This window comes from Taudactylus pleione, unplaced genomic scaffold, assembly GCF_031769625.1.
Source record: "Taudactylus pleione unplaced genomic scaffold, aTauple2 ptg000073l, whole genome shotgun sequence".
Classification (NCBI taxonomy): Eukaryota; Metazoa; Chordata; class Amphibia; order Anura; family Myobatrachidae; genus Taudactylus; species Taudactylus pleione.
Window position 1 is genome coordinate 4201868 of NW_028284475.1, and position 27985 is coordinate 4229852.

At 43.8% G+C, this 27985-nt stretch overlaps 1 protein-coding gene across 1 annotated transcript in view; it reads right to left on the minus strand.

The window, feature by feature from the left end:
* Positions 1–842: 842 nt before the first annotated feature.
* The window catches only part of CASQ1 (calsequestrin 1), a 91688-nt gene continuing 64545 nt past the window's right edge, over positions 843–27985 (minus strand). Inside the window, exons 5-11 of the mRNA XM_088467596.1 lie at positions 20539–20612; positions 18702–18832; positions 14989–15034; positions 12650–12704; positions 12295–12395; positions 10434–10508; positions 843–2165 (exon numbers count right to left, since the gene is read on the minus strand). Coding sequence (XP_088323722.1) covers positions 1929–2165; positions 10434–10508; positions 12295–12395; positions 12650–12704; positions 14989–15034; positions 18702–18832; positions 20539–20612 — 719 coding nt within the window. The 3' untranslated portion in view covers positions 843–1928. The remainder of the gene's footprint in view (positions 2166–10433; positions 10509–12294; positions 12396–12649; positions 12705–14988; positions 15035–18701; positions 18833–20538; positions 20613–27985) is intronic.

The window sequence follows — 27985 nt, forward strand, 5'->3', positions numbered from 1 at the left end:
CCCACTGACATCAGTAGTGATGTCAGTGGGAGTGATTTTGGCTCTGATAGAGCCAAAATCACTCCAGGGCTTTCGGTCACTGAGACCCTACCGCAGGGTCTCGTCGCAAGCCCGATGGTCGCGATGGTCTTGACCATCGCGACCATCATTATGGACGCTCGCTATAGCTGTGGGTGGTAACCCACAGCTATGCGAGCGTCCATGAGGCTGCTCCAAGTTGAGGGAGGAGGGCCCTGATTCAGAGCGAGCGCTCTGGTCAGAGCGTTCGGCTCTGAATCAGGCCCTTGGTTCATAACCTTTTGAATTCCCTCCTGGAGGCTCCGATTACAAACGATCCCTTCTATCAAACACTTGATTTGTTTTTGCTCTGTTTAGTGTAGTTTTTTTTCTTTTTTATTTGTCTGTACTGGGCTCTTGTTGCCTCTTTTTTTCTGTATTAACTTGTAATTTGGTTGACCATTTAAAATAAAGAATTCTAAAAAAAAAATAAAAAATAAAAAAAAGTGGTGACTACGGCAGGAAGATTAATTTCGCACTCTACCGATTTATAATCTCTCCACCTTTATCTCTTTTTTTGTGGCACAGTCCACTTCCCCTTTACGTTAGACTAGCTATTCTGATTTACTCAGCTTCACTATTGCTAAATAAGAGAAATCCCAGCCACTCATTTTAGTGGTTACCATCTGTGCTGGCTGGCAATTCAATGATTCCACTCCCTTATTTCCTCTAATTGTGCCTACACACTCACACTTGTCACGTGAATATCCTCGAATCATTCTAAAGCCAAATTTAGCACAGGAAGCAATACCACACACACAAGAAACACACGTGCAAAGTTTGGGTGTTGTCGAATTTTCTTTCTTTACCATTCAAAATTGTGGGATTTTTTTTTTTTTCTTTTTGAATGTTTTTTTTCTCCACCCCACAAAAGTCACAGTAGAGAACCATTTAAGACCTTGACAGTGATATATGAATTGATATACTGGATTCTCGTGAAACTTTTTTTTTTTTTTCTTCTATCTTGAACAAAGATCCAAATGTCCAATAAAAAAAAAAAAAAAATGTTTTTGTTTTTGTGCGACAGTCAAATGTCCTAATTCGTATCTACGTTGGAGGTAAAGGATTTTACATGGGAAAGGCAGCATTACATCTCAAACATGAAAATAACTGTTTGCGTGTGGCCATGATTGGGAAGACTTAACATGCCGCTGTGAAGTGTTACATTAACTGCATATTATATGCAAATGACAAGGCCAGCCGAAGCTGGGACTGAAATATAATGGGACTCCAATGTTCTTTTTTTTTTTTCTGTGCATTTTGCTAGCAGTAAAAAAAAATCATAGACTTGGTTAAAAAGTCAAAATATGTACTCGTAAAATTGTCAGCCTGTGCTCATTGGGCGTGCAGGACAATGGGATAAGGATCAGGGGTTGCCTTATGTTACCGATGCCATCATGGTTATTCATTTAAGTAGGAAAGTACTTCACTAATGTTCCTGCCCTACTCAATAAATAACCAAAAAGTTTCTTTTCGGTCTCGTAAAACCGTTTTATTGCAAAATTTGCTTTTACGATATTGTGTGTTTTTGCCGCTTGCTTGAACCGAATGCTTTTGTATAAGTGTGTACAGACAATGGACATACAGTAGATTATGGGAGACTAGATGGACTTCCCTGGGGGACCAGAGCGGTTTACAAAACACATCCTGTTCCATGCCCTTTGTCCATAGCACTGGTTCTTTAGCATGTTTTTTTGCATTCTACGGTTTTCGAGGTTGGAAGTTGGCGTTAATCTATTGGGATCGATTTAAAGAGAAATTAGCTTTCAAGAATTCATATAAAAATATGTTGTTACTAAAGTCAGATTTTTTGACGTGTGAATAACGTATATATAATCTAGTTAGATGCTAACGACTTAATCAATGACTGTTTAGTCGTCGTCATCATCGTCGTCGTCATCATCGTCATCATCATCGTCGTCATCGTCGTCATCATCGTCGTCGTCGTCGTCATCATCATCGTCGTCATCATCGTCATCGTCGTCATCATCGTCGTCGTCATCCTCGGTGTTGATATCTCCATCCAAAACGTCTTCAATCCAGTCTTCCAGTTCATCCACTGAAGGTAAATCCTCTTCATCATCCATGTCCATCCAAACACTATCAGCCTGTTGGGAGAAATGCCAGGTTTCGTCAGTTACCAAAATCTTGTTAAATCTGCAAAAGATTCGATCACTTTAGAGGTACTATATTGCCTGATAATTATGCTGGTGTCCTATTGTATATAAACTGACATGGAGGTCTTAATCTAACCGATCCCTACTGGAGTTTAAAAAAAAAAGCTCAGTATATCCCTATTGGATACACTACATATTTTTCTAGAGATGGGTCCACATACACAGTCACGCCAAACAGCCCCTCTTGGCGAGCCAGGCCCTAGGCGACTCGGCCGTGCCAAGCGTCTTTCTCGCTCAAAATGTCCGTCTCATTTGCATTAATAAAACAATTTGATGAGCGACATTAGTACATCTGCGTGCAACTGAGTCTAAATCTGCATACGAAACGCTACGTAGCGGCTGTGCTTTATCTGAAACTCGGCCTGTGTTCAGAACTAATTCCTTTGTGGTTAAAGTCGCAGCCCAGCGTTTCTAGCACCCTGTGAGTGGTGTTTTGCTGCATCTGCGAATAAGACGCTAACATTTAAAGAAAAGGATGGTACACTACAACTCTAGGAGTGTCTAGATCTCGACGGACGTCTCGCACCGTATGGCGTATAGACGCTAGGTGTATGAGGACACATCTCTACCAGTTTTCAGACACTGTTAGGACTGTAGGCCTCCCTTTTTGTAGATTTCAAGATTATGTTTTGCGTTTAAAAAAAAAAAAAAAAAAAGATGGTTCTGTCATGTTCACCGAACAAACGCGTTTTACCATCGCTTTAGAGATTTTGACAGACAAGCCACATTTTCGGGCTTAGGCCATTAATAATAACAACAACAACATTTTATGCTTAGTAATAATAAGTAATAATGACACCATCCCCTAGTGACCTTTTTGGTGGGAGAGACCCGAAAGTTAAACTTAAAAATGAGAAAGTTCCCTTTCCTCTGATGTTTATGTAGGCTTAGTCTAGGCTCGATCAGCTTTAGATAAGCTTTTACTGGAAAAGGTAAAATATTGGAAAAGGTAAAATATTATTTTCAAAAATGCCGTAGCCGATATTATCGCTGGGGTAATAAACACGGAAAAATGTTACCTAGAGCTCTGCGAACTCAAAGAGCTCGGTCCTTTATCCCCTCTATTAAAGATGGGAGGGGACAGGTCTCCCATGATACTCGCAAGATTGAGGAGGCTTTCTGTTCTTATAATTCGTCACTGTATAATCTACCTGTCCCTTTGGCCTTCCCTGATGGTTTTGGGAAACAACAGGCTATCGAGGCCTTCCTCTCTAGGATCGAGTTCCCCAAGCTTGACGACCTTGCCAGTGAGGACTTAGAGAGATCCTTTACTTTACCTGAGCTAGAAGAGGCCATTAAATCCATCCCTTCTGGTAAAAGTCATGGCCCTGATGGCTTCACTATCAATTATTACAAAGCCTTCAGGGACAAACTGGCTCCTTCGCTCTTGGAGGCCTTTAATTCGATTTCTGATAATACCCCCTTCTCCTGTCAATCCCTTGAAGCCTTATAACGGTTATTCCCAAGGAAGGCAAAGACCCTTCCCTCTGTCCCAGCTATCTTCCCATCTCCCTTCTCAACGTAGACGTTAAACTGTATGCAAAACTCCTCGCAAACAGATTAAAACGTTTCCTACCTTCCTTGATTCATAGCGACCAGGTAGGGTTTGTTTTCCGGGACGTGAAGCTAGGGACAATACCTCCAAACTTATAGCCCTCATTCACTATATCTCATCTATGCATACCCCGGCTATTCTGCTCTCCACTGATGCTGAGAAGGCATTCGACAGGGTAGATTGATAGAATTTTATGTCTGGAGTACTGAAACATTTGGGACTGGGCCCCATTTGCCTTCAACATGTCCTCTCTCTTTACCATTCCCCCTCTGCCCGCATTAGAGTTAATGGTTCCCTTTCTGACTCCTTCTCCATTAACAATGGGACTAGACAAAGCTGTCCTTTATCCCCCCTGATTTTTATTACCTGTATGGAGGCTCTGGCAAGGTCGACCAGGCTGAATCCGAATATATCGGGCTTTAGATTACATCATGTTGAATACAAATTGGCTCTCTTTGACAATGATTTATTGGCCACAATCACAAATCCTGTTATCTCATTACCAAAGCTATTAGAGGAATTCAAGATTTTTGGAGACCTTTCCAATTTTAAAGTCAATTACTCTAAGTCGGTTGCCTTGAATATTACGGCACCCCCACGGATGGTTAAAGGCCTTAAATCAGCGTTCACTTTCACTTGGCACTCTTCTCAGCTAAAATATATGGGGGTTACTCTTATTAGAGATCTTTCCCTCCTGTTTGCGGCTAATTTCACTCCCCTCTTAGACAAACTACTCTCAGATTTGAGGTTGTGGAAATCAGGACCCTTCTCATGGTTTGGGAGGTTGTGCATTCTCAAAATGAACTCTCTCCTTAAAATCCTCTACTTGTTGCAAACCCTTCCAACTAAGTTACCTCCTAGATGGTTTAAGGAAGCCCAGGCTCTCAGAGAATTTGTCTGGGGATAGGGTAGACCCTGCCTGAAGTTGGACCTTATGTCCCACCATAAAGATAGAGGTGGCTTACGCCTACCGAATATTAAAGGTTACTATCAGGCATGTATCCTCCATAGAATTGTGGCTTGGTCCAGATTAGACACTTCTAAACAATGGGTGCAAATTGAGAAACAGGCGTTAAAGATCGCTTTATCAAAAGTTCCATGGCTCCCTGTCCTCCCTAATATTTCTCACCCTACTATTGGTCCCACCTTAAGCTCCTGGAGAACATTATGGAAATCCCCCTCGATATCTTCACCTAATTCCTCCCTTATGTCATTCCTTTTTAATGAACAATTTCTCCTGGGTATGGATGTCAGGTCTTTTCACTCCTGGTTTGTAGTGGGACTTTTTAGGGTCGGACAGCTGATGAGTGGCGGTAGCTTTATGCCCCTTGTTGAGGTATGTGAGAAATGGAATTTACCCTCACAGGAATAACGGCACTATCTTCAGTTACGTCATTACCTGCAATCTCTCGGCTCCCCTAAGACTCTTTGTTTGCCTTATACTTCCTTCGAACAATTATGTACTAGCTCTACCCCCCCCCCTTCTGACCCATACTATCTCGCTGATTTATAATTTTTTGTCAGCAGACAATAGCCTCTCTCTTTCTAATTTCACTAAGGTTTGGGACCGGGAACTTGGAGTTGGCCTAACTGAAGATGAGTGGGGTAAAGTTTTTAGATTGGCGCATGTCTGCTCTTCTAGCGTTGGCGTTGGGGAGACCCAATATAAATTGCTTTCTCATTGGTATAGGTGCCCAGATACCCTCTCTAAGATGGGGATTGGTGTCCCAAACATATGCTGGCGCTGCTCTGGTGCTCCAGGCAAACCATTCCATATTTGGTGACAATGTCCTGTTCTTGAGCCTTTTTGGAACAAAGTCCTCAGCCTTTCTTCAAAAATTCTAGGCGAACCGGTCCCTACAGCTCCAACGTTTTGGCTGTTTCATTTATCACCCAGACCCCTCTCGAAATATAAGAAGACATTGTTATGCCATTTGAAAAAGTCATTCCTCTCCTCCAACGGTTATAGAATGGTTTACTAGATTCGATTTATATATGGAAATGGAGGCTATACTGACCTCTGCTGATGGTGATTATGAGTTCTTTAGAGATACCTGATTCCGCTGGTTAGATTTAAAAAAATCTGTGACCTTCAAGAATATCCTATCCTCTTCCCGCCCTTCAATTCTCTAGACCTGACCCTACCTGTGGTAAAACCTACGCCCTTACACCTGGTTAATAGGTTGTACAACAGCTATGCTATACTTCTCTTGTTACTTTTTCTTATACCCTTTACAATAGGTACTGATGGTTACGAGATTACATCATTTGATTTGAGGTTACTGTTCTCTCTTTTTCTGACTTATTTCTATCTATTTCCTTTCCTTCCCTCCCCCCTTCTTCCTTACTCTACTGTCTGGTGGTTTCTTTGTTTTTCTTTTCTTGTATGTGTTTTCTTTGTTTATATTTTTCTCTTTTGTTTTCTCTGAGGATCAATGATATCATTATTGTGTTTTAATTTCTTCCAGTGTATTACTATTTTTGAAGTATGTCTTATGACTATGACCCTGATATTGTCTAAGTATTTGTACAGTTATTTAATTGTTTCTGACCATTTCTTTATGATAATAAAATAAAAAAATTAAAAATAAATTTTGCACTAAAAATGAGAAAGGAAGACGCTTCCTAGGTAATAGTTTGTCGCTCATGAATGTATCTTCACATGCATTCGGGTTTACTCTGGTTTAACGATAAGATTTCGTCCAATAAAGCCACATCATTATATGGCTTTTCCTTGCTCAAATCATTGAATCAGCTTGAAGAGGTAACAGTACGACTGCGGGTTTATTGTAGAGCAGCGTCACTGCTTGGTCTTCGAGCCAGCACGCGGAAGGACACGAGTCAGCAGGAGAGAGCAACAATTATATTCCCAATGAAAGGGCACGGCGTTGGTTTGGGATGAAAGGGCAGCTGAAATGGAAGTGATGAAGGCAGTTTGGACAAAAAGAGAAGTGAAGATGCTTTCATCAGAAGATTTATAAAATGCACAAAGCCGGAGATGCATCAGAATTAAAAACGCCGCTGAGCGAACGGGAATGAGAATGAAAGAGGCAGCAGCAGCAGCGACATTGTTGATGGTCGAGTTAAAAGGAAAGATGATATTGAGGTTTGGAGTGGCTTCTGAATTATGGCACGTGCATAGGCAGAATATCTGCACTGCATGGAGCAGCTAGTTCAGTAGACGTCAGTACTGGAGTATGGTGTAGCACAGATCTAATTGCATGAGATAGGCTTTAACCAGATGGTCAATTCCATCAAAGGTAGTTGCGGTTGGAACACACAAGTGCATTTTGCATGGAGCAGCTAGTTCAGTAGACATCAGTACGGGAGTATAGTGTAGCACAGATCTTATTGCATGAGAAAGGCTTTAACCAGATGGTCAATTCCATCAAAGGTAGTCGCGGTTGGAACACACAAGTGCATTTTGACTCCTTAGAAGACATCCATGAACATGATGGAACATGGTCAGAACTGTATCAACTAGAGCTCCCTGACTGGAAAAGCTAGGGCCCTTATTAGTCTTATGGGTTGGTCACAGTGACCTGTGGTGTTAAATGACAATGAAAAAGGCCTGACATATGGTGTTCTCTTGTAATCATTTGAAAGTGTATTGGAGAATGGCGAAGATGACATCTTTGCAAGGGTTGTAATAAATAAGAGAAGTTTGGTCTAAATGGATGGAAGCTGTAAGGCTCATGTATTTGGATTTGATGTCAATATTTGTCAGCAGATTATGCAGCATAATGATGATGAAACACAACACACCTTTGACTAAAAAAAAAGATCTGCTGGGGTTCCACATTTTGTTACATGAACACGGACTTCTGTCTGGTCCAACAAGATAAGTTACAATCACTTTCAAATTAACATTTCACTCATCTACTGTCTGGAGCCTAGACGATCACCAACTGCCCAGCACCATAAATAGTCACCAAATGCCCAGAGCTTGAAACTAGCCCAGTACCTGTAATCATCACCTGCCCAGAGCCAGGAATTAGCATAGTGCCTGTATTCATTAGCACCATAAATAGCACTGTACCTAAAGTCACCAAATGCCCAGAGCTTGAATAGCCCAGTACCTGTAATCATCACCTGCCCAGAGCCAGGAATTTAGCACAGTGCCTGTATTCATCACCTACCCAGAGCCAGAAACTAGCAAAGTGCCTGTATTCATCACCTAACCAGAACAAGTAACTGTCACAGTGCCTGTATTCATCACCTGCCCAGAGCCAGGAATTACCATAGTGCCTGTATTCATCACCTGCCCAGAGCCAGAAACTAGCAAAGTGCCTGTATTCATCACCTACACAGAGCCAGAAACTAGCACAGTGCCTGTGTTTATCACATGACCAGAGCCAGAAACTAGCACAGTGCCTGTATTCATCACCTGCCCAGAGCCAGGAATTAGCATAGTGCCTGTATTCATCAGCACAATAAATAGCACTGTACCTAAAGTCACCAAATGCCCAGAGCTTGAAACTAGCCCAGTACCTGTAATCATCACCTGCCCAGAGCCAGGAATTAGCACAGTGCCTGTATTCATCACCTACCCAGAGCCAGAAACTAGCAAAGTGCCTGTATTCATCACCTAACCAGAACAAGTAACTGTCACAGTGCCTGTATTCATCACCTGCCCAGAGCCAGGAATTACCATAGTGCCTGTATTCATCACCTGCCCAGAGCCAGAAACTAGCAAAGTGCCTGTATTCATCACCTACACAGAGCCAGAAACTAGCACAGTGCCTGTGTTTATCACATGACCAGAGCCAGAAACTAGCACAGTGCCTGTATTCATCACCTGCCCAGAGCCAGGAATTAGCATAGTGCCTGTATTCATCAGCACAATAAATAGCACTGTACCTAAAGTCACCAAATGCCCAGAGCTTGAAACTAGCCCAGTACCTGTAATCATCACCTGCCCAGAGCCAGGAATTAGCATGGTGGCTGTATTCATCACCTGCCCAGAGCCAGGAATTAGCATAGTGCCTGTATTCATCACCTGCCCAGAGCCAGAAACTAGCACAGTGCCTGTATTCATCACCTACCCAAGCCAGAAACTAGCACAGTGCCTGTATTCATCACCTACCCAAGCCAGAAACTAGCACAGTGCCTGTAGTCATCACCTACCCAAACCAGAAACTAGCACAGTGCCTGTATTCATCACCTACCACCAGCCCGGAACTATCACAGTGCCTGTATTCATCACCTACCCGGAGCCAGGAATTAGCACCGTGCCTGTGCACAGTGCTTATAATCATTACCCTGTCCAAAGCCACAAGCTAGCAAAGGACCTGTATTTACCAACTGTCCAGGGCCAAAAACTATCACAGGACCTGTATCCACCAACTGCACAGTGCCAGAAAATAGCAGCGGACCTGTATTCATCACCCGCCCAGAACCAGGAATCAGCACAATACCTATAATTACCAGAGCCAGAAGGTAGCACAGTGCCTATGGGGCTGCAAGCAAACTCCGCAAGTTGGGAGGTACTGTAGTGTTGTGGCTGTGAGTAAGTTGCGTCTAATTGAATTGACTTCTAAGTCTGGCACCTCAGCATACCTACTCTCTACACCCTGTCTCCATAGGACAATTTCCATAGTTATAGAACTCTACAGCACATCTCCCATCATCCAAAAATATACTGCGGGTCCAATGATAACTAGTTATGTAAAGAAATCTATTCTTCATTTTACCTGCCATTTGTGACCACTGAGGACTTAGCAAAATCTATAACCAAAGAAAAAAAACTGTGGCAGCATCAGTGTGTGTTTGAGTCTGTCGATTATTGAAGAAATTCTCTTTCAAGTAGATGTTGCAGTAAATTGTGTTTACATTTGTAAGCATTGTTTTTTGTTTTCTTTTAGTGGATTTACTGTTTCACTCTTTGATTTGCACTTACAGTATGGATTTTTGCAAATGTTGCACATTGCAGGAATTAATTATATAAAATGTTATTTCGCATGTAATATAACCTACAATTTAAATGAAGGTAGAATAAAAGAAGTTTGTTGAATCACAAAATTATGTAGTATTTAATTCAATATAATTCCCCGCTCCGCATCCCACCATAGAATTAATGTAGCCTTTACAGTTTTATACACTCAAAAAGGTATATTATTTTAAGTGAATCAAGGCTTATCGCCATTTAGCAAGCCCCCAGGGCGACGTTATATATTGTCGTGTGTCAACCAAGGTAACTTTTGCCGGCTAACTTGGTGTTGGGTTACCAATGCAAAGCAATAGAATGTTACAAGTTCTCTTACCGCTGCTAGACAGTAACATAAGTATTATTGGTAGCTCTTAATTAGACTCCTTAGGGTAGGAATTAATTTAATATTGAATTTCTACCTAGAGTTATTTGAGTTTGCCATGACTTTAGTATTTTAGGCTAAGGGTTTTCTGTGGATAAAAGACCATCCTAGAAAAATTGTGATACATGGAAACTCTACAGAGATGCCAGAAAGTTGTACCTAGCCGTTTGGGGCTCACAATGCAATTGAACCACAGTACGATGAAGGTGAAACATTTTTGTTGCATGGTGTTGGTCAGTTGCAGGTCTAAAAAAACTAATTAAACATGGAAGCAGTAGATGCACAGCATGTTCTAAAGCATAGTCGATGAGCAATTTCTCAATCTTTACTTACATCCGTCACGTTTACCACGCCAATATGAGGTCGAGACAAGTCAATGCCAAACTTCTCTTCCCAGTAGGGAATCAGCTAAAAGACGGGAGACAGCAAAAAAAGAGAGGGGGGAGGGTTAATAAAGGGTTCACTCAGAATCTATTTTGTACATGATGACACTTTCAGTGCTCCACACTTTACTATTCCTGCGCCTATTCACGGTGTTCCCACACTATGAGAACAAGCAGAGCGTGCCAAGATGGTGAAGGACATGTCGTTCAGCTATTCTAAGCGTGCAGCTAGGGTCTTTTTGTCCTGCATACTATTGAGATACAAGACAGTCTTTGTTATAGGCACAACTCTGAGCAAGGGACACAATCCTGTCATTCTGACAGTGCTAAGTACATGAATTTATAGCGTTGCGTAAAATGATACCATAACAAATTCTGTTGACACAATTGAAATAGCTTTATAGATAATTTAGGGCCTGAGTCACTACAGATCGCAACTGCGATTGCAATAGCGATTACGCATGCAGTCAAACTGCGAGAGTGTGCTAATCCATTGCCATCGCTATGCCGCCACAGCACAACATAAGGACGCCCACTTTACCTTACACAGATCTGTATTCCTTAGCAATACTGCGAAACCATCAGTAACAGTGAGTACCATCGCAGCCTCATGCACACTTGCAAAAGCTCTGACCTTACTCAGGAATTGCTAACGTTATCGCACGCAGTTAGTACACAAGCTGCGTACGGCATCGCAGTGGATAATTTATGCACGCCCCTGCAATGGCGATGAAACGCACTGGCACGCCTGTGTTTCGCCGACCACCCCCCGTCACCTGCCACAAACGGCACTTCATGTCGATCACTCTACAACGGATCTGCGTAGTCAGTACGAACGCAGTCCCGATCGCAGTGGCCTGTTCACGAACATACACTGAACGCAACAATCTGCCAATTGCGTGAATCAGGCCCTTCGTTTTTGTGGACCGTCGACTGGATGAACGCTGTCATTTATAAATCATTACAGATACATTCTACCTTCTAAAGTAAATGCGGATTTATATTGAGCAAGGCTCTGTAAGGCGCTGCAGAAATTGGTGTCATCTTATAAATAATTATAATAACGTTTGCATTGCAGGTGAGATAAAGGACATATAGAAGAAATAAAAACGTTAGTCTTGGGCAGAGTACAGTAAGTTATGCTAAAATGGGGCATAACCATCTTCTGAAGAGGCAGATCCCGTTTGATGCTAAGGTCGTCCTGTTTGTGCTCTCGATTAATGCGTAGTCTATTTGCGGTGTATGGACAAGACAGCTATGTGTTTTTAAATTGGCAAGTTGTAATAAAAGAGAAGAGAGCAGTTTTGAGGGACCTAAAGCCTTCCAAGTGAGTCACCCGGTTGGGTGTAGGTAGGCCACACCCGAAGATGTAGGACTTCACAACTTCACCCGAAACTAAGGCAGCCTATAGCTGCTGATTAATCTCCTGGGTCTAATTTCAATCCTACTTCATCCTTAGATGCCTCAGTCATACATGCTACATCCTCTAACACAGTGGTTCTCAAACTCGGTCCCCGGGACCCCACACAGTTCATGTTTTCCAGGTCACCCAGCAGGTGCACAGGTGTACTCATTACTCACTAATACATGTTTAAAGATCCACATGTGGACCTGATTATTTCACGTGTGACTCTGTGAGGAGACCTGGAAAACATGCACTGTTTCGGGTCCTGAGGACCGAATTTGAGAACCTGTGCACTAACATGCTATCGCAGTGGAACCTCATTTTACAGAGAGGACTAGTGTATAATATGGCTTTGTCTATCAAACCAGCAGTCAGTTTCCTATCTTGAGATGTTTCGTTTTCTCACCAGGGGGAAGTCCTCTGGGTCGATCCAAATAATGCTAAGTTCTGCGTTATCGGTGTTGTCTTCTGCAACCTCTTTGATGATCTGCAGAAACTCATAACCATCTGTTTAAAAAAAAAAAAAAAAAAGGCAGATTGGGTCAGTAAACAAGACCATAGTAACTTTCATTCCCCCAGGGTTCTAATGTTACTGCATCTAGTCAGTTCTGAGACGTGTCTGTTTTATTTCCTTAATTTGTTCTTTGTTTGACATGGTTGTATTGAACTATTGTCTCACAGTGTCTGTTCTGCTTAGATTATGTTTTGTTGTTTACGCTGCTATTTGTGTTTGGAAAAGCGCTTAAAATCCGCAGCCATACCTGGATCATCTTCCTCTGCAAAAGCAACAATATGGATACCATCCAAGTCATCTTCCTATAATAAAAGAGAATAATAACAATTAGCAAATCACCTCAGTATCCTCAGTTTCATAAGCGAGATAAAACAGGTTTGTTTATTCGCCCTAATAAGTGACAATTCCATAGTCGCTCTCTGGTTCCAGATTCAGATGAATCCGAAAAGGGTTTTTGTATGTTATCTTTCTTTATTAGATATTTGGTTTCGTCACAAATCCTCAGGTTTTTAGCAAGACCCAATTTACATCCTGATTTTCCTTAGGTTTTGACCCATGGGACAATTTTAGCCAATTTCCATGACTCAAAAATTAAAAAGAACAGTTTACCATTTGGGCACCTTCTACCCAAACCCTATTCAACTGAAGTTTGATACATTATGCCAGAGATACCCCTTTCACACTGCCAGCAATAGCCCGGCTTATTTCTAGAGATGTACAGGCTCAAATTAGTTCACATTTCCTGCCAAGTTCAGATTTTTCCCTCCAAAAATCGGGTTTCAGAAAGAGGCAAATCGTCATCTTTCATGGACAAACATCATCATTCCTGGACAAAATTCCATGAAAGATGATGTTTGTCCATGAAAGATGACGTTTTGCCTCTTTTTGAGACCCGATTTTTGTCGGGAAAAAAAAAAATCTGAATTTGGCGGGAAAATCCTAACTAATCCGAGCCTGCACATCCCGACTTATTTCACATGAATGCGCAGCAGCCCAGGATATTACTCAGTGTGAACGGGCCCAGTTGAAATAAACTGGGTCAACCCGGGTAACGAGCAGGGTTGAGCAAGGGTTCAACCCGGCTCACGGTGCAGTGTGAAAGGGTAACCTGGGCCGATTCAACCCGGGTCCCGTTCACAGCATAGGAAGAGATCATCTCATCTCTAAGCGCTGGCTCGGCACGGTGACGTCGTCGACCTGGCAATAAGCCGGGTCCAGCTGCCAGTCTGAAAAGGGTCTCAGCCGGGTCGGGTGGACCCGACTACAAAATCCAGGGTGCGACCTGGCACATTGTGAAAGGGGTATAACGTATTGCAAAAAGATCTCATGAGGCTGAAAAACACAAGACAAATCTTCTTTATATCTCTCTTCCTAAGGATATTTTAACATGGTCACGAGACCTGGTCTTTAGAACAAATGTCCTTAACATCTTGTCCCCAGGTCCTGTCTTCTACTTGATAATTCTCCTTGTTGTAGTGTTCCCACTTGAATAGCTGCAGAGCCACTGAGATTGTCGGTTTTATCATTTCAGTTAGAAATTAAGGCCAGCTCTTATTATGTCCTGTTCTTGTCGCTCAAGATGTATGTATACTGTATGATTACTGGGGCACAGAACATTCATTAGTGGTCTCCTCATTATTAGCTCAGGGGCTTAGCTTAATAACCTGACCTCTTGAACAACCTCCTACAGGTCACTGTAATCACCGCCAGGGGCAAGCGGACCTGGCACAAGAAAAAACACTGGCGGATTTGATTTTACCTAGACGGATAAAGCATTATCCCTGAGAACGCCGCCTAGGCACCAGCCAGATAACTGAGATATATTGCACTTAGTGAATATTGGTTCTCATCCCCCCCAAAAACACATTACTGCCTTCACTTCACCGAATGCTATATATTTTGAATTAAAGTGTAAAAGAAATTGACGATAAAGCACACTAGTTATGTATCGATTTAAGAACTGAAGAATTCAGAAGCAATGCAAAAATTGCAAAACCGTAAAAATATGTTTAGTTTAAAATAAATAGCCCATATGAGTGGCACCGGGAACTGGTGAAGAGTTTTGTTGCATTTTAAGGTTAAAGAACAGGGGAATTAATAAGGGGTTAGTGGGATTTATGTATACAAATTTGTTCTCCCTATTTATCCCATCTCTCTTCATGGTTGGTATAACGTTGCTTTTTTTTCTGGTCCGTGGTACCTGTATTAATCATTGTAATTACAAGTTACAGACACCTTTTGAATACATTAGTGAATCACAGCAGCCTGTAATAGTTTGCATTACAGCTCAGAAGGCTCGTCCTAATTAGAAATCCGCTATACTGAGGGTGTGAGATGGGGGAGGTCTGTGAATCACATTTATTTACTTATTACACAGCTAATTACTCACAGGCACTTGTGAATAGATCACTGAAAAAAAATGTTATTATTATTTTTTTATATATAGGAAAGCGTTACACCAAGGATGCAAGACGTTAGTGACTACACTGACTGTTGCGCAAATTCCCCCATGTGGCTTATTTTTAGCAAAGGCTGCGATTGTCTGTCCACTCCAAAGTATAACGTAAGAGTAATAGCCATATTTACCCAGGTCTCATACATGCTGTCTGGCTGTAGTTTCCTCAGTGTGGGTCTGAAAGAGATAAGAAAGTGGATTATGGGACGTGTTACAAGGGTTTTTCAAAACAGGCCACCATTTATGTATCTCTGGGAACCATGAATCGCCGTTACCTCACATTTTTTCAACCTGACCCATTTTTCCCTTATACAAGAGTCCGTATCCGTTCATTGGGCTCGATTCTATTCAGCGCGATGTAAATAGCGCCGGGAGTGAGCTCCCAGAGCTATTCAATACACCGCGCTGACAAGTCCGACTAATGATTTCTTCTCTCATCCCTCCAAGGGATGAGAGAAGAAATCCGACAAAAGTCCCGGCGCGAGGCTGTTTTCTGCCCTTAGCGCCGGGAAAACAGCCTCGCGCCGGCAAGTTAGGTCGGGGAATGCCCGTTATCGCGCCTAAACACCCTGTTTAAGGCGTGATAACGAGCCTTCCCCGACCTAACAGCGCGATGAATTGAATAGCTCCGGGAGCTATCTCCTGGCGCTATTTACTTCGCGCTGAATTGAATCGTGCCCATTGAGCCTGATTCATCACGGATCGCAACTGCTACAGCGCACGCAAAATTAAAATAAGTGTTAAACTGCCATAATACCACCAGTTCTGGGGAAAACATGAATTGTGTTGTGGCACAGACAAAGGTCAAAGACCTCTGAGAGCGGCCATTTTAGATTTAATTGTTGAAATAAGTATCACTGTATTACAGACTATCACCGCTGTGCTATAAACCTCATGAAACTCTCTGAGGTAAAATAATGTGATCTGGGAAGAAAGCAATATATATATATATATATATATATATATATATATACACACACAAAAACAACAATAATCATGTATTTGCTCTGTGCAGAGTGTAAAGGCCTCGCTGCCATAGCAACGGTGGTCTCTGAACTGCCAATATTTAACGTGTGTCTGCCAAGCTGCGCTTTCATCGCCCGTACTCAGAAATAGGATGCTAAGAAAGGTCTCTTATCTGCCTTTAACCCTCAAGAGAGATAAATTATGAGGAGATGAGACGGCGACTTCTAACAGATTACACTACAAGGTGGAAGATGTTTTATTTTTTTTTATAGAAATGGACTTTTAAACCTCCGATTATATTAAAATGAATCCTCTTTCTTTGTCTTTGATCATTGTATATTGGTTAACCATGCCTCCACTGCGCTGGCCTCTGGCCGAAAGCCCCTGGCCCAGTACCCCCCACCCTGACGCACCCTCAGTTTGTCTGCATTATCCCCCCTTCCAGACATTACGGAATAAGATGATCAACCGGCAGATGAGTCATTACAATTAATATTGTACAATCGGTACAGCAAGTGGAACAATGAAAATTGTATTGAACTCTGACTAAACAGCTCTAAAATGCGTCAAGAAGAGAATAATTAATAAAAGTTAACTAAATATTTATGTATATGTATATTTTCCAAAAGGCCTGGCACTCTGGAAAACAGATCATCAACTGGGTGCCTTCCTTAAACAAAATGTCATATCCATGATTCCTATTCAAAGAACAAGGCGGGAGTGCCACCTTGTTTTTTTGTATAGGAACCGTGGAGATATATATCCATATATATATATAATGGATGAAATAATACTAACATAGCATAACAGCATAGTGAGGCATGTCACTCATTCTAATGAAGTGACTGGCTGAGTATTGGTTCCGCCCACAAAATGGCAGCTTTTGCTCTTGCTAATGCAATCGCAGCTGCATTCTCTCACAGATCGCCGTTGCTAAGCACAGCCCAGCATAGGAACACCCACCTCTGCCTCCTCATATCTGTCTGAGGACGTGCAGCAGCGCAAACATCAGTAACATGGATGCACATCGCGCAGCAATACAGCATGTAAGACAAGTGTGACCAGCCGCAAACACTGCAGCTCTCCTGACACGCAGAGAGCTCTCATGCTGCGCAGGAGATAGCAATGGCTAATTTATGCACGCCCATGAAACGGCGTTTAAACGGTCAGACACGCCTGCGTTCTTCTAAACCAAACGCTACCGCCTTCTAAACCAAACGCTACCGCCCCCGAACGCTGACTACCTGTCACTCACTTTGCGAATGGTTCAAAGTAGTCGGGAAAACAATAGCATTGTGGCGTTCGCGCATGCGTGTTAGCAAAACAATCGCTCATTCTGCGTCCGTCTATGAATCAGGCCCAGTATACGTGACTGCCACTTTAAATAATAAAGACAACAATGGCGCGCTTGTCGCCCCGCTCTGCAAATTGTCCAGAGCAGTCGGCACAAGCTGCATTTCGCACCTGATAATTCAGTACAGCTCAGTGGCCCTCTTTATTAAGGTTTCCTGTTAGTCTACACTAAGCATTGCTAGAGCAAAGCTTCTGACACTGCTTGTGATGGGTTAAAGACTCCAGCACACAATCGTAATCCTAAAAGCAGCAAACTGTGCACTAATGGCAAAATATCACAGCAACAAATCTCTTGGCATACAGACTATTGTTACTGAAATGGAGTAAGAGGGTTTTAAGGCCCCCGGTTCTGCTGCTGAACGGCTAAACCCTACATGCAAACCCTATGATGCTCGTGACTTGTCAGCCTCTCGTCTGTGACCCAGGTCACTAAAAGGAGAATTTTACAGCTATTTCACCCAACCCCATTCCTGAATTCTAAGGATGTCTTTGTAGAGAACTATTTTTGCATAATTAAATATTTTACCAAGACTTCCGATTCCTATGGTTTATATGTAAGTATGTAACACACCCTAAGGTGTTAGTTTTCTGGTGTTCGCCACTAGCCTAGTAATGTGTGTGTCTGCATGACACCTACCACATTGTCGATCAGGACCTTGTGTAGCCATATCATGCAATCGGCATGACACTCATCTGCGGATTCACGCTACTGGAGATGAAGAAACCATCAACAGGACCATCTAAGGAGGTGCTCGGGATGGATTCCAACAGAGTGAATTGTGGACTATCCCCTAAGTGCCTCATATGTCATTCACTTGATTGGTTTTCTACTTGGGAATTGTATTGTCATTCAGAACACCATGAGAGCTCTGGAGCTATGCATGAGTCTCTATATGTACCCCAAGAAACCTTTCCCTGCTGACTTCATATGGTTATGATTGCCTGGAATTCATAGTTGAAAGTTACAAAGTGTTTTCCACCTTCTCTGCGGAGTCTTCTGGTTTATACTCTATGTCATCCCTCACACACTACAGTCAGACCCCCTTTTTCCTACAGGACATTGGAGGTCTTTAAAATCTATCTAGATATATGTGCAACCTTCCTGAGTAGCCTGATCTGATACCTCTGATGTACATCTAGACCTGCTATACATGAGGTGGCTGAGTTTTGGAAACCAGCTATATTACTAAGTGCACACCTTTGACCCTGTTGGATCCACCTTGAGTTATAGGTCTTGGTAATTGGGCATGCCCATTGGCCGGCTCTATATTACTGTAAGTTTTTTGACATTGAGAAACCACTATTTCTCCCATTATATGTAATATAATGGATCTGTAGTGGTAACCAATAATGTGGCTATGGTATAAATGTAGTCCATTCTACCAAATGTTTTATCATCAGATCTATAATTCCATATTAATTTTGTAAAGAGGAAATAATGATGTGTTTATTATTTTCAGTCTCAGAATGGCACATGTTCTGCTCCAGTCAATGTGATGGGACAATTCCCTGGAAGCTGACTCACCTCTTGTGCTCATGGAGGAAGTCTACAATCTCCTTTTCGCTGTTGGGCTTGTTGGGAATGGTCACAGGCTTATCATGGAAGGGTTCATAGTAGTCAATCTCGTTCAATTTCAGAGTCAACTTCTTGGCAACCTGTAAATGATTGACAAATGTATATCCAGTAAAGCTATTGAGGCTTGGTCCTGGCTTTTCTATTGCTCATATGTGACCATTGTGCCGTACAGTATAGGCTGCCGGGGAGGGATCCGAAGATCCCTCTGTCAGAACTGTCAATGCTTGACTGTATCTAAAGATGGAGTCAGCTATTGAGGTACAAACACTGAATAACTAAGCTTTTTGGAGCTTGGTAAACTGCCAAATCAGTTGAATCATTTGATGCGGTATCACATCTCATGGTACTGGACTGAGTTATACAAATGGTTAACTCCTAGGACATTAGGACTTGTTGGCTGTCTTTTCCCCTTGTGTAGTGAGCAGTGTGTGTCAGCCACAGATAAGCCGCCCCCTCCGGTCTCTTGTTAGGAGTCCCAGCTACTAAACGTTCATGGCAGAAATCAATTGGAACGCGTTGGAGCAATTAAATCTGTGTTCTAACACACATGTAGGGGATATTAGGTATAACTCTTATAAAGTGGCAACGCCTTTGTGTTTCGCCTTTTGTGTGTTCATTTGTCAGCTTTTTAATCCTTTATGGACACTGATTTATGGGAAGGAAAAGATTGTCTTAGAGCTTCATTCGGAGATGGATGGAATTGCAGAGCTGCACACCAGCAGCTGGGAGTATGACACAGTGCCAGGCTGAGAGTATGACGCACTCGCTGCTCTGGTTTGTGGGGTGCCTGCAGGGGCGAATCTACCTGTTGACCAGGATGGCACTCGCCAGGGGCGCCGACCAAAGGGGGGGGCGCCATCCGGCAGTGCCACCAGGAGCCAAGGGGTGGACTAGTCCCCCAGCACCACAAGTGTAGGGCAGACCGCAGTGAGAGCGGTCTGCCCTACACAGTTTACAAACACACCGTCGCCAGCGGCAGCTGTGTGTTTGTAATAGCAGCCAGCCATTTGCTGCTGCGTCGTCCGCAGAGGGAGCCGGCTGGAGCTCAGTCATGAGCTCCGTCTTCCAGCTCCCCCCGCAGCATGTGATGGAAGAGACGTTGTGACGTCTCTCCCATGCAGGAGAAGAGCGGGCCGGGACGCAGAGCGGACAGCGGCGGTCGCGTCAGGAGCGGGGATCAGGTAAGTTGGATTTTTATTCTTTGTGTGTGTGTGTGTGTGTGTAAGCCTGGCACAGCAGGGGGGGCACTGAAATAAGGGGCGGCCACTACTGTGGGCACTTTATGGGGGGTGCCCGCTACTGGGGGCACTGTATAGGGGTGGCCACTACTGGCGGCAATTTAGGGGGGGTGGCCACTATTGGGAGCACTGTATAGGGGTGGCCACTACTGGGGGCACTATATAGGGGGGACTACTACTGGGGCACTGTATGGGGGGACTACTACTGGGGGCAATACAGCATTGGGAGGACTACTACTGGGATGGTGCCCGGCAGCATGTTTTTAAGATGTGCCCAGTGCTTCACTAAATGGATGCTCCTGACACACGCCTCCGTGATGTCGTGATGCCACATAATCTGTGGGTGGGGGCAGGACAGGGTACGGAATTGCCCTGCTACGGCACTGTGCACGGCTTAAGCTTTGCTTGTGGGTTGGAGCTTTCAAAAAACTGATTCACTGCAGATTTTAGATTTTTATTTACCGTTTTGTGATTGCTGCCCTACAACCTTGGCATCTTTTAGTCCAGGGTTCCCTTAAAATAACTCCCCCGTTATAACTGCCTCTTACCTTGCTGTCAAATGTAGCAAAGAACGGTATGTAGGGGTGGAATTCCTCAGCCGCATCCTCATAGGCCTTGTAATCTGCAAGTAGACAACAAAAAAAAAAAAATATTGTTACCCCACCCGCTAGATGTACAAGATAACTTATGGGAACAGTGCCACAATGAGCTGTACTGGTAATACTTTCCAACCTATTGTCTAACAATATGAATTCATTCTAAGCTTTTCAACAGAATAAGGTCGTCGGTCGCCGGCTTTGTATGAAGTTATTATAGATACAAGTGAATGACAGCGGTTTTATTGTGAAAGATGTTCTGCTTGTAATTGTTGTAGATTTGTATTGTACGAAGGACATTATTGGTGTCTAGCAGGGTTCTGTCTTGGGCCCCCTGCTCTTCTCCCTATACACCTCTACACTAGAAGAACTCATCAGTTCCTTCGGCCTCCAATACCACCTCTATGCCGATGAAACGCAACTATACCTCTTCTCTCCTGACCTCTACCCTTCTGTCCTCTCTCAGATATCCAGCCGCCTCTCCACCATCTCTTCCTGGATGTCCGAGCGCTCTCTGAAGCTCAACATATAATCATCTTCTCCCCTAAAAGAGTCTCCACCCCACCAACCTCTCTATCACTGTTGACAACACCATCATCTTCCCTGTTCCCCAACTTCGCTGCTTGATTCTACCCTCTCCTTCACCCACCCCCCACCCCACATTCAATCTCTGGCCCAATCCTGTTGCTTCCAGTGATGGAACATCGCTCGCATTAGGCCATTCCTCTCCCAGAATGCTACCAAACTGATTATTCATTCACTAATCATCTCTTTGCTCGACTACTGCAACCTTCTCCTCACTGGCCTCCCATGTTACCATCTTGCTCCCTCCAATCTGTTCTCAATGCTGCAGTTAGACTTATCTTCCTCTCCCGACGTTCCACTTCTGCCACTCCCCAAAACCTGCACTGGCTCCCATTCCCCTACAGAATCCTCTTCAAACTCCTCACCTTCACATACAAGGCTCCCTCTAACTCTCTAACTCTCTACATCTCCAACCTCATCTCCTTACATAATCCCTCCCGCCCACTCCAGTCTGCCAATGACTGTTACCTCTCCTGTACTTCATCTCATGTTCGTGTCCAAGATTTTGCCTGTACAGCCCCCTGCACTGGAATGAGCTCACTTGCTCAATCAGGCTCTCCCCAATCTTGTAGAGTTTCAAACGTGCACTGAAAACCCACCTATTTATCAAAGCGTACCCTTCCACCACATAATCGTGTCACCAGGTCGCTCACCACACCCTCCTGCCTCAGCCATCTCTACCTTGCCTAGTTCCTGCCCTCAGGTTCCCATCCACATATTCATGCCTCATGTCATCTGTCTGTCACCCCGCTCCCCTAGATTGTAAGCTCCTTGGAGCAGGGTCCACCTCCACAGCCCTCTTCTCTAGCACTTCAATGACAGCCTTCACCTTCCCACCTGTATTGTGTACTGTGTTGCTAATTGTTACTTGTGCTCTGTTTATGTTCTGGTTATTGTATTGTAATGTAATGTTCTATGTACCCTGCGCGGTCCTACTGTTGACGTGTGTACGGTGCTGCGGACCAACTGTGGCGCCCTATTAATAAAATGTAATAATAATAATGGGTCATAATGAAATATACACCATATAAATACAATGTGGAAGGAGTTTATAGCGGCATTTTCATAAACTCGCAGACGAGCAACCGCCAATATACGCTGCTACGTCCTCTTCTGCGAGCAGCTCAGTTGAATCAGGCCCCTAGTGGACAGATTATAAGGACTGGTTTGGAATAATATATATGACGTTTTGACAGTGTAATGAAAGGGCTGGGTGAGTAACTGGACCACTGTCCACAGCTGCCAAACTGGGTAATAATAATAATGGATTCCATGAATTATACGACAGGAGTGTGACCATTTCAAGGAGGTGAATTTCTAAGCTTAAGCCCAGAGCATTCCCCGTTCCTCATCCATCTGTACAATAAGAAAATTCCGGGGCCGCTCAGTCTCAAAGGGACCAGTCATCTATTTCTGTTCGCTTTATAAATGTAGCAGCATTACATTAGGCTATTGCATTATTAAGAGCAGTATGGCCTGAGTCAGATTCTCTCTCTCTCTATCTTATCATTACATTACACATGTTAGAACATTAAAACAAATAATTTTATAGGCTGGAGGCCCAGACAAGAGCAGGTTGTGAAGACTGGCTCGGTGTGCCTGGGGCAGTGTGAAATACAATCGGCCCGTATCTGATAACCAGCTGCTCCCGGACAAAAGCTCGGGGAGAGCTGGCGCTGTGTAAGAGTTGAGTTCTTCGTCTTTCTCCTAGCCCACTGTGAACCATCATCTTTCTCAATGCTATACTGGTAAGATGCACACTGCATTATAGCAGACTCCTCCAATATACCGGGGGCAGTAGCCGGTAGGCTGGCATTATACCTTCCATTGTAGACCCTGAAAATGCTGACGGACACTTTGACAGATTGTTTGCAGCCTTCAGGGTTCTTGTCTCAAAAATGACCTATGCAAAAAAAGGACTAGAAAAAAATCCAGCAGCATGACAGATGATGATGGTAAAACAAATTACTACTAACACCTAACTTTTGGGAGTCAGTTTTATACATTTCAAAGGGCACTAATTTCCATTGTCTCCTTAAAAAGGTCCTAAAGCGCATTCCTCCTACTCGTAAAGACTGGTTCCAAAGGATCGATTACTTCATGCCGATGGAAGACTTTTTAAGCTCCTCTACAGATAGGCCATCCATTTTTACCAATATTTGGTTCCTGTGGCTGGAATATAAATCTACCATGGAATTTAAAACTTATATGTCTTCCATCCCTCCTCCCAGATAATTTGATTTTTTTGTACTCTTCTAACATTAGTTTACCCTTTCTTCCCCCCCCCCTTTATCCCATGATCCCTATCTTTTCTTTTTTTTTATTTGAATATAATTGTATTGGATTCCAATATTTGAATATGTCCACTTCATTTTCTGTCCTGATGTAGATGTGTTTGTATTATGCTATTTTCGTATATCTGTTCATATGGAACCTTTAATAAAAACAGAATGCACAAAACAAAAATGGTCCTAAAGTATTCTAGATTTCAACAGCTCCTGTACACACAGGCACGGAGAGGGGTGTATGCTTTGGTTGGGGCTTAGGTACAAATGAGTCTAGCCCAGGTCTGTGTAGAGGCCGATGAGCGCAGGGGAAGCATAGCATTGCCCTCCTTCAAAGCTGCGATCAAGGCCCCTGATGCTCCCACAGGCGCACACTATAATAATGTATACAACAAAGAGGCGTGGCCACGCCCCCACTGCACACAGGCCCGCCCAAAGTCTCGGCGGCCCTACCTGTACAAAGTAGCCAGAACAACCTTGCTCCACCCTTATTGGCTGGCTGGAGCACCCACCCATTTTCGCTATCAATCGGGCCAATCTGGGTAACTTTGTGAGATGCCTACACAGATCAATATGAAGCAGTTTTCTCCTAAACACTGCGGAGTCGGCCATTTTGTAGGCTGAACCAATATTCATGAGAATCCACCATATGACTTCACTGTGGACTAGTCACTTCCCCAAAGGCATGAGGCCATTTTTGCCTCATACCTCAGTAAAATCAGTGCTTTTTGATATCAGAGCGTGACCACTCTGCAAATGCTGCACTCTGGTATTGGGCGCTGCCTGTCACATGACCTGCTGTGCTCAGTGGCGCTGTTACTCATCAGCGCCTCACTGATCTGGGCAGAAGGCGCACATATTTACATGCTGCCCGAATCAATGGGATGTGACTGGTAGCAACAACTCCTCAAGACAGTGTGTGGTTTCTGTTTAGCACCGGCATGTGCAGAACGGGTCCTGCGTTGTGGGACACGCTGCGGCTATTTGGTGATGGGGAGGGGGGGTGAAAATAAGTGGTAACCTGATAGTTACTCAGATGACCGATCACACAGAGTCATCCGATGGTGTGCAGGTGGCGACCGTGGCATCTATTAACTCAAGATGCCTCCCGCAGCATTTTACCAAATATGTGTGGAGCAAAGATTTGCCAATAAAGTTGCCTGATTCTTTTCTTAAATTTATTCCTGTCCACTGAGCGCTATAGGACGGACCATTTAATACTCTACCTGTATTGTGTACCTTTCTCCTTATACCTCCAGTTTGGAGCACAGGATGAGATGCAATTTTGTTAGGCTGTAAAATGTTTATGCGGAGATGCACGTAGAGGCTGACATGCGGGTCCTCTAGCTAAAGTGCCAGCTGAGTGGTGACAAATGGTGAAAAAAATAAAAAATTGCTCATAACACGGTATATTGCATTACACGGTATTACCCATCTCCCTGTCTTGTTGTCTGAGCAGGTGCTAGTCACGCTGTAGCTTACTCATTACTCAGGGAGCGCGCTCACTCGGCACGCTTGTCATGAACGTGTGGGTAGGGGATGGTGAAGTTATGCAAATGCAGAAGGATTAATGTGCTGCGAAGCTGAAGTTTCAGCTGCACGTTGTTAGAAAATAAACAGTTTTTTCAAATGCGGGCTGGTTGTAGGAGAGAAATGTAATGCTGAAATTCCATTAACCCCTTATAAAGGATCTCGGGGCACTACTTGTTTTGGAAATTATAAGATCAAGCCAATAAACCTTTTCCCATGGTCCTTTGATGCAGTTCCAGCAACACCCATTGTCTCCATTCTTGTTCCCAAGTTTGGTTGGAAAGTTGCACAGGCCATGTGTGCTGCTGGCACAGATTCACTGCGCTACTGAACCAGTCCCAGCAAGCTGGCACTCTAATGATAGTATAAAGGCCAGATAAATAGATTATCTCCCAAAACACAGCTTTCCAAATTGATGCAGGCTTTCGAGGAACAAAAGACTTGCTGTTCCCCTGCCAGACACCCATTATGGAACCCAAGGCCAAGTGGGAATCGTTATATGAAAAATGTGAACATTTTAGACTGAAAACGCAGTTTACGTTGCAGCTACTCTTCGGACATTATAATAGACATGGTTGAGGATAGTCTTGTGTCCATGGAATCGCCACCATTATCACTATAGGGCTACTTGCCCGACTTTAGTAGGGGTCACCTGGAAATTTTTGTGCTAAATAAAGATGGCTTCAATTGGTATAGCCACTATGTATTGATGGCACATGGGGCGGTACACTTGTCAAACTGTAAAGCAGATGTCCTAAGGTGAGCTCAGGGAGGACAGAAACCTCCTGTGGAGCAGAAGGGAAAAAAAATACATTTATAGCTTCTGGGGTAGATACGTAACATCCTCTTGGATGCAGAAGAGACAGTAGTGCCCTGAGGTTGCAAATAAATGAGGGTTTGGCCTAATGGGCCTGGCAGAGAGGCATGGAGGCACAGGACTCCGAGGCCCAGGAAGAAAAAATCAAAGAAGGCTTCCATTTGTAACCTTCAAATCAGAGAACCTACCTCCGAAATACATGTCTCTGCCCCCTAAGACTCCAGCCAGGACAAGTGATCAAGAGTGAGTCTGAGTTCGGAGAGGGAGGCTGCGGAGAACAGTGTTATTTAGAGAGGTTGGAGTCCTTGCTGAAAGTTGTGAGGAGAACTTGAGATAGTTGACACATTATGTTGTAGGGAAGTAAGATAGTTTGAGCTTGGAGATTTGAAGCTGTGGTAGGTGCATGTAATTAGATTCTGAGCACCAAGAGACCTGAGGTCTCTGAGAAAGACATGAGAATGATCCCGAATGATGTGGAAGCTGGGGTGAACAGCGAGGCCCCGTAGTGCCAGAGATGAGGAAATGTGCGGCAGTGCAGAGAGAGGCCGTTTATGTGCTTTCCCAAAGAGTCAAGAGCCAAGTCAGAGGGCAGGACCTTTTATTTTACTCCGACTCTCCCCGGGTGAAGAGGGGCGAAGGGTGACAGCTACTGTGCAATTAGCTAAGTGCCTCTTCCTTATGGCTATGGGGAGGAAACCCCAAAAGAGGCTTCATCACTGTTCAAGATGGGGCCATTTCATCACTGTTCAAGGGAGAGGGGTGTGGAAGGTCAGAGCAAACAGGGATCCAAAAGTGTGAGTGCCGGGGAGCAGATAGGTAGATTAACTCAACCAAACTCACACTGGGGTACTAGCATGGGGGAATAAGTGAGAAGCCCACTGAAATCTACTACGCTGCTGCCATATGTATCCCCCAAATCCCAAACCACAGGCTCCAGTTTTTCTTTTCAACATCATGTCGTCTCCACTAATCTTTGAATGACCAAGATCTATGGGCAATTTAGACAAAATCACATGACTGGCTGGCAAGGGAGCCAAACACTGCTGTCTAGGGATGGCCATCATCTGTAGATGATTTCAAACCATCGATTGTGACTGCCCGATGTTAACTAAAAACCAACGGTTCTCCGTCATCAATGGATGATGAGTTGCAGCCGATCCATCAAGGGTAAACAACTCCGTTAGGCAGCAATGCTAAACACTGAGCCACCATGTTGGCCACCAGTCTTTGGCTGGACAGATTATGAGCCGTCTGCATGACCCGCTTTTGGCCTTACACCCTGCGGCAGGTGTATGGACAGCATTAGGGCTCCCTATCCTGTTTGGGGCTTGAACACTTATCAAGATAGAGTTCAGTAGATCATTATGGCTGACATTATTACAATAGTCACCGCAGAATGCTGTATTTGTAGTACCTTGTGATAAATCCCTTAGCACACACTAAGTAATGCCTTCATCGTCTGATGTTGATGAACACAAACAAGTCGGTAGATAAAGCCTGACCATTCTCTCCTTCATTAGATAAACTAAGAACTATTGATTTGCATAAGTACAATATTGCATTGATTCGTCCTTGATTTTCTGGCTTTTAAGAGATGATTTTCCGTTTATACAGTTGTCGATTAACGAAAGACTCAATCTAATGAGTTTTCTGTTTTGTTAATCTCAGACGAGAGAACGGTCCTAGCAACAGGCTGGCCGGGGAGGTGCCTGAGGCTCTCTGCTGACTCGCTAAATCTCCTAATACCCCTCTTTATATCTGCCTTACCAGTGGGCATTTAACCCTTTATGAGAACAGCTGGAGTATTCGCCACCCGCCAGCTGCTTACGGATGCCCCCAGTAGTGGATAGCCGGGTCCCATGCCAGCATTGTGTTAGGATGCTAGCTTACGATCTAAACAAATCATGTTATAACAAGCTAAAGGAATCAAGACATTTGCTTTTCTTTTATAAACTGCATAAGATAAGCTGTGAATAGTGGGCCTGATTCAGACCCGGTCGCTAGATGCGTACGCTCGCTCCCAGCGTATGCAAATTCGGAACACACCCAGCAAGGCAGGCGATCGCACGGCAAGGCATAAGCACGCCAACCATGTCTTGGTGTGCGTTCACTTTGTGTATGCAGACGCCCACCAGCCTGTCTTAAGACGCCCACTTGCGCACGTCATCTCCAGGAAGTGCAT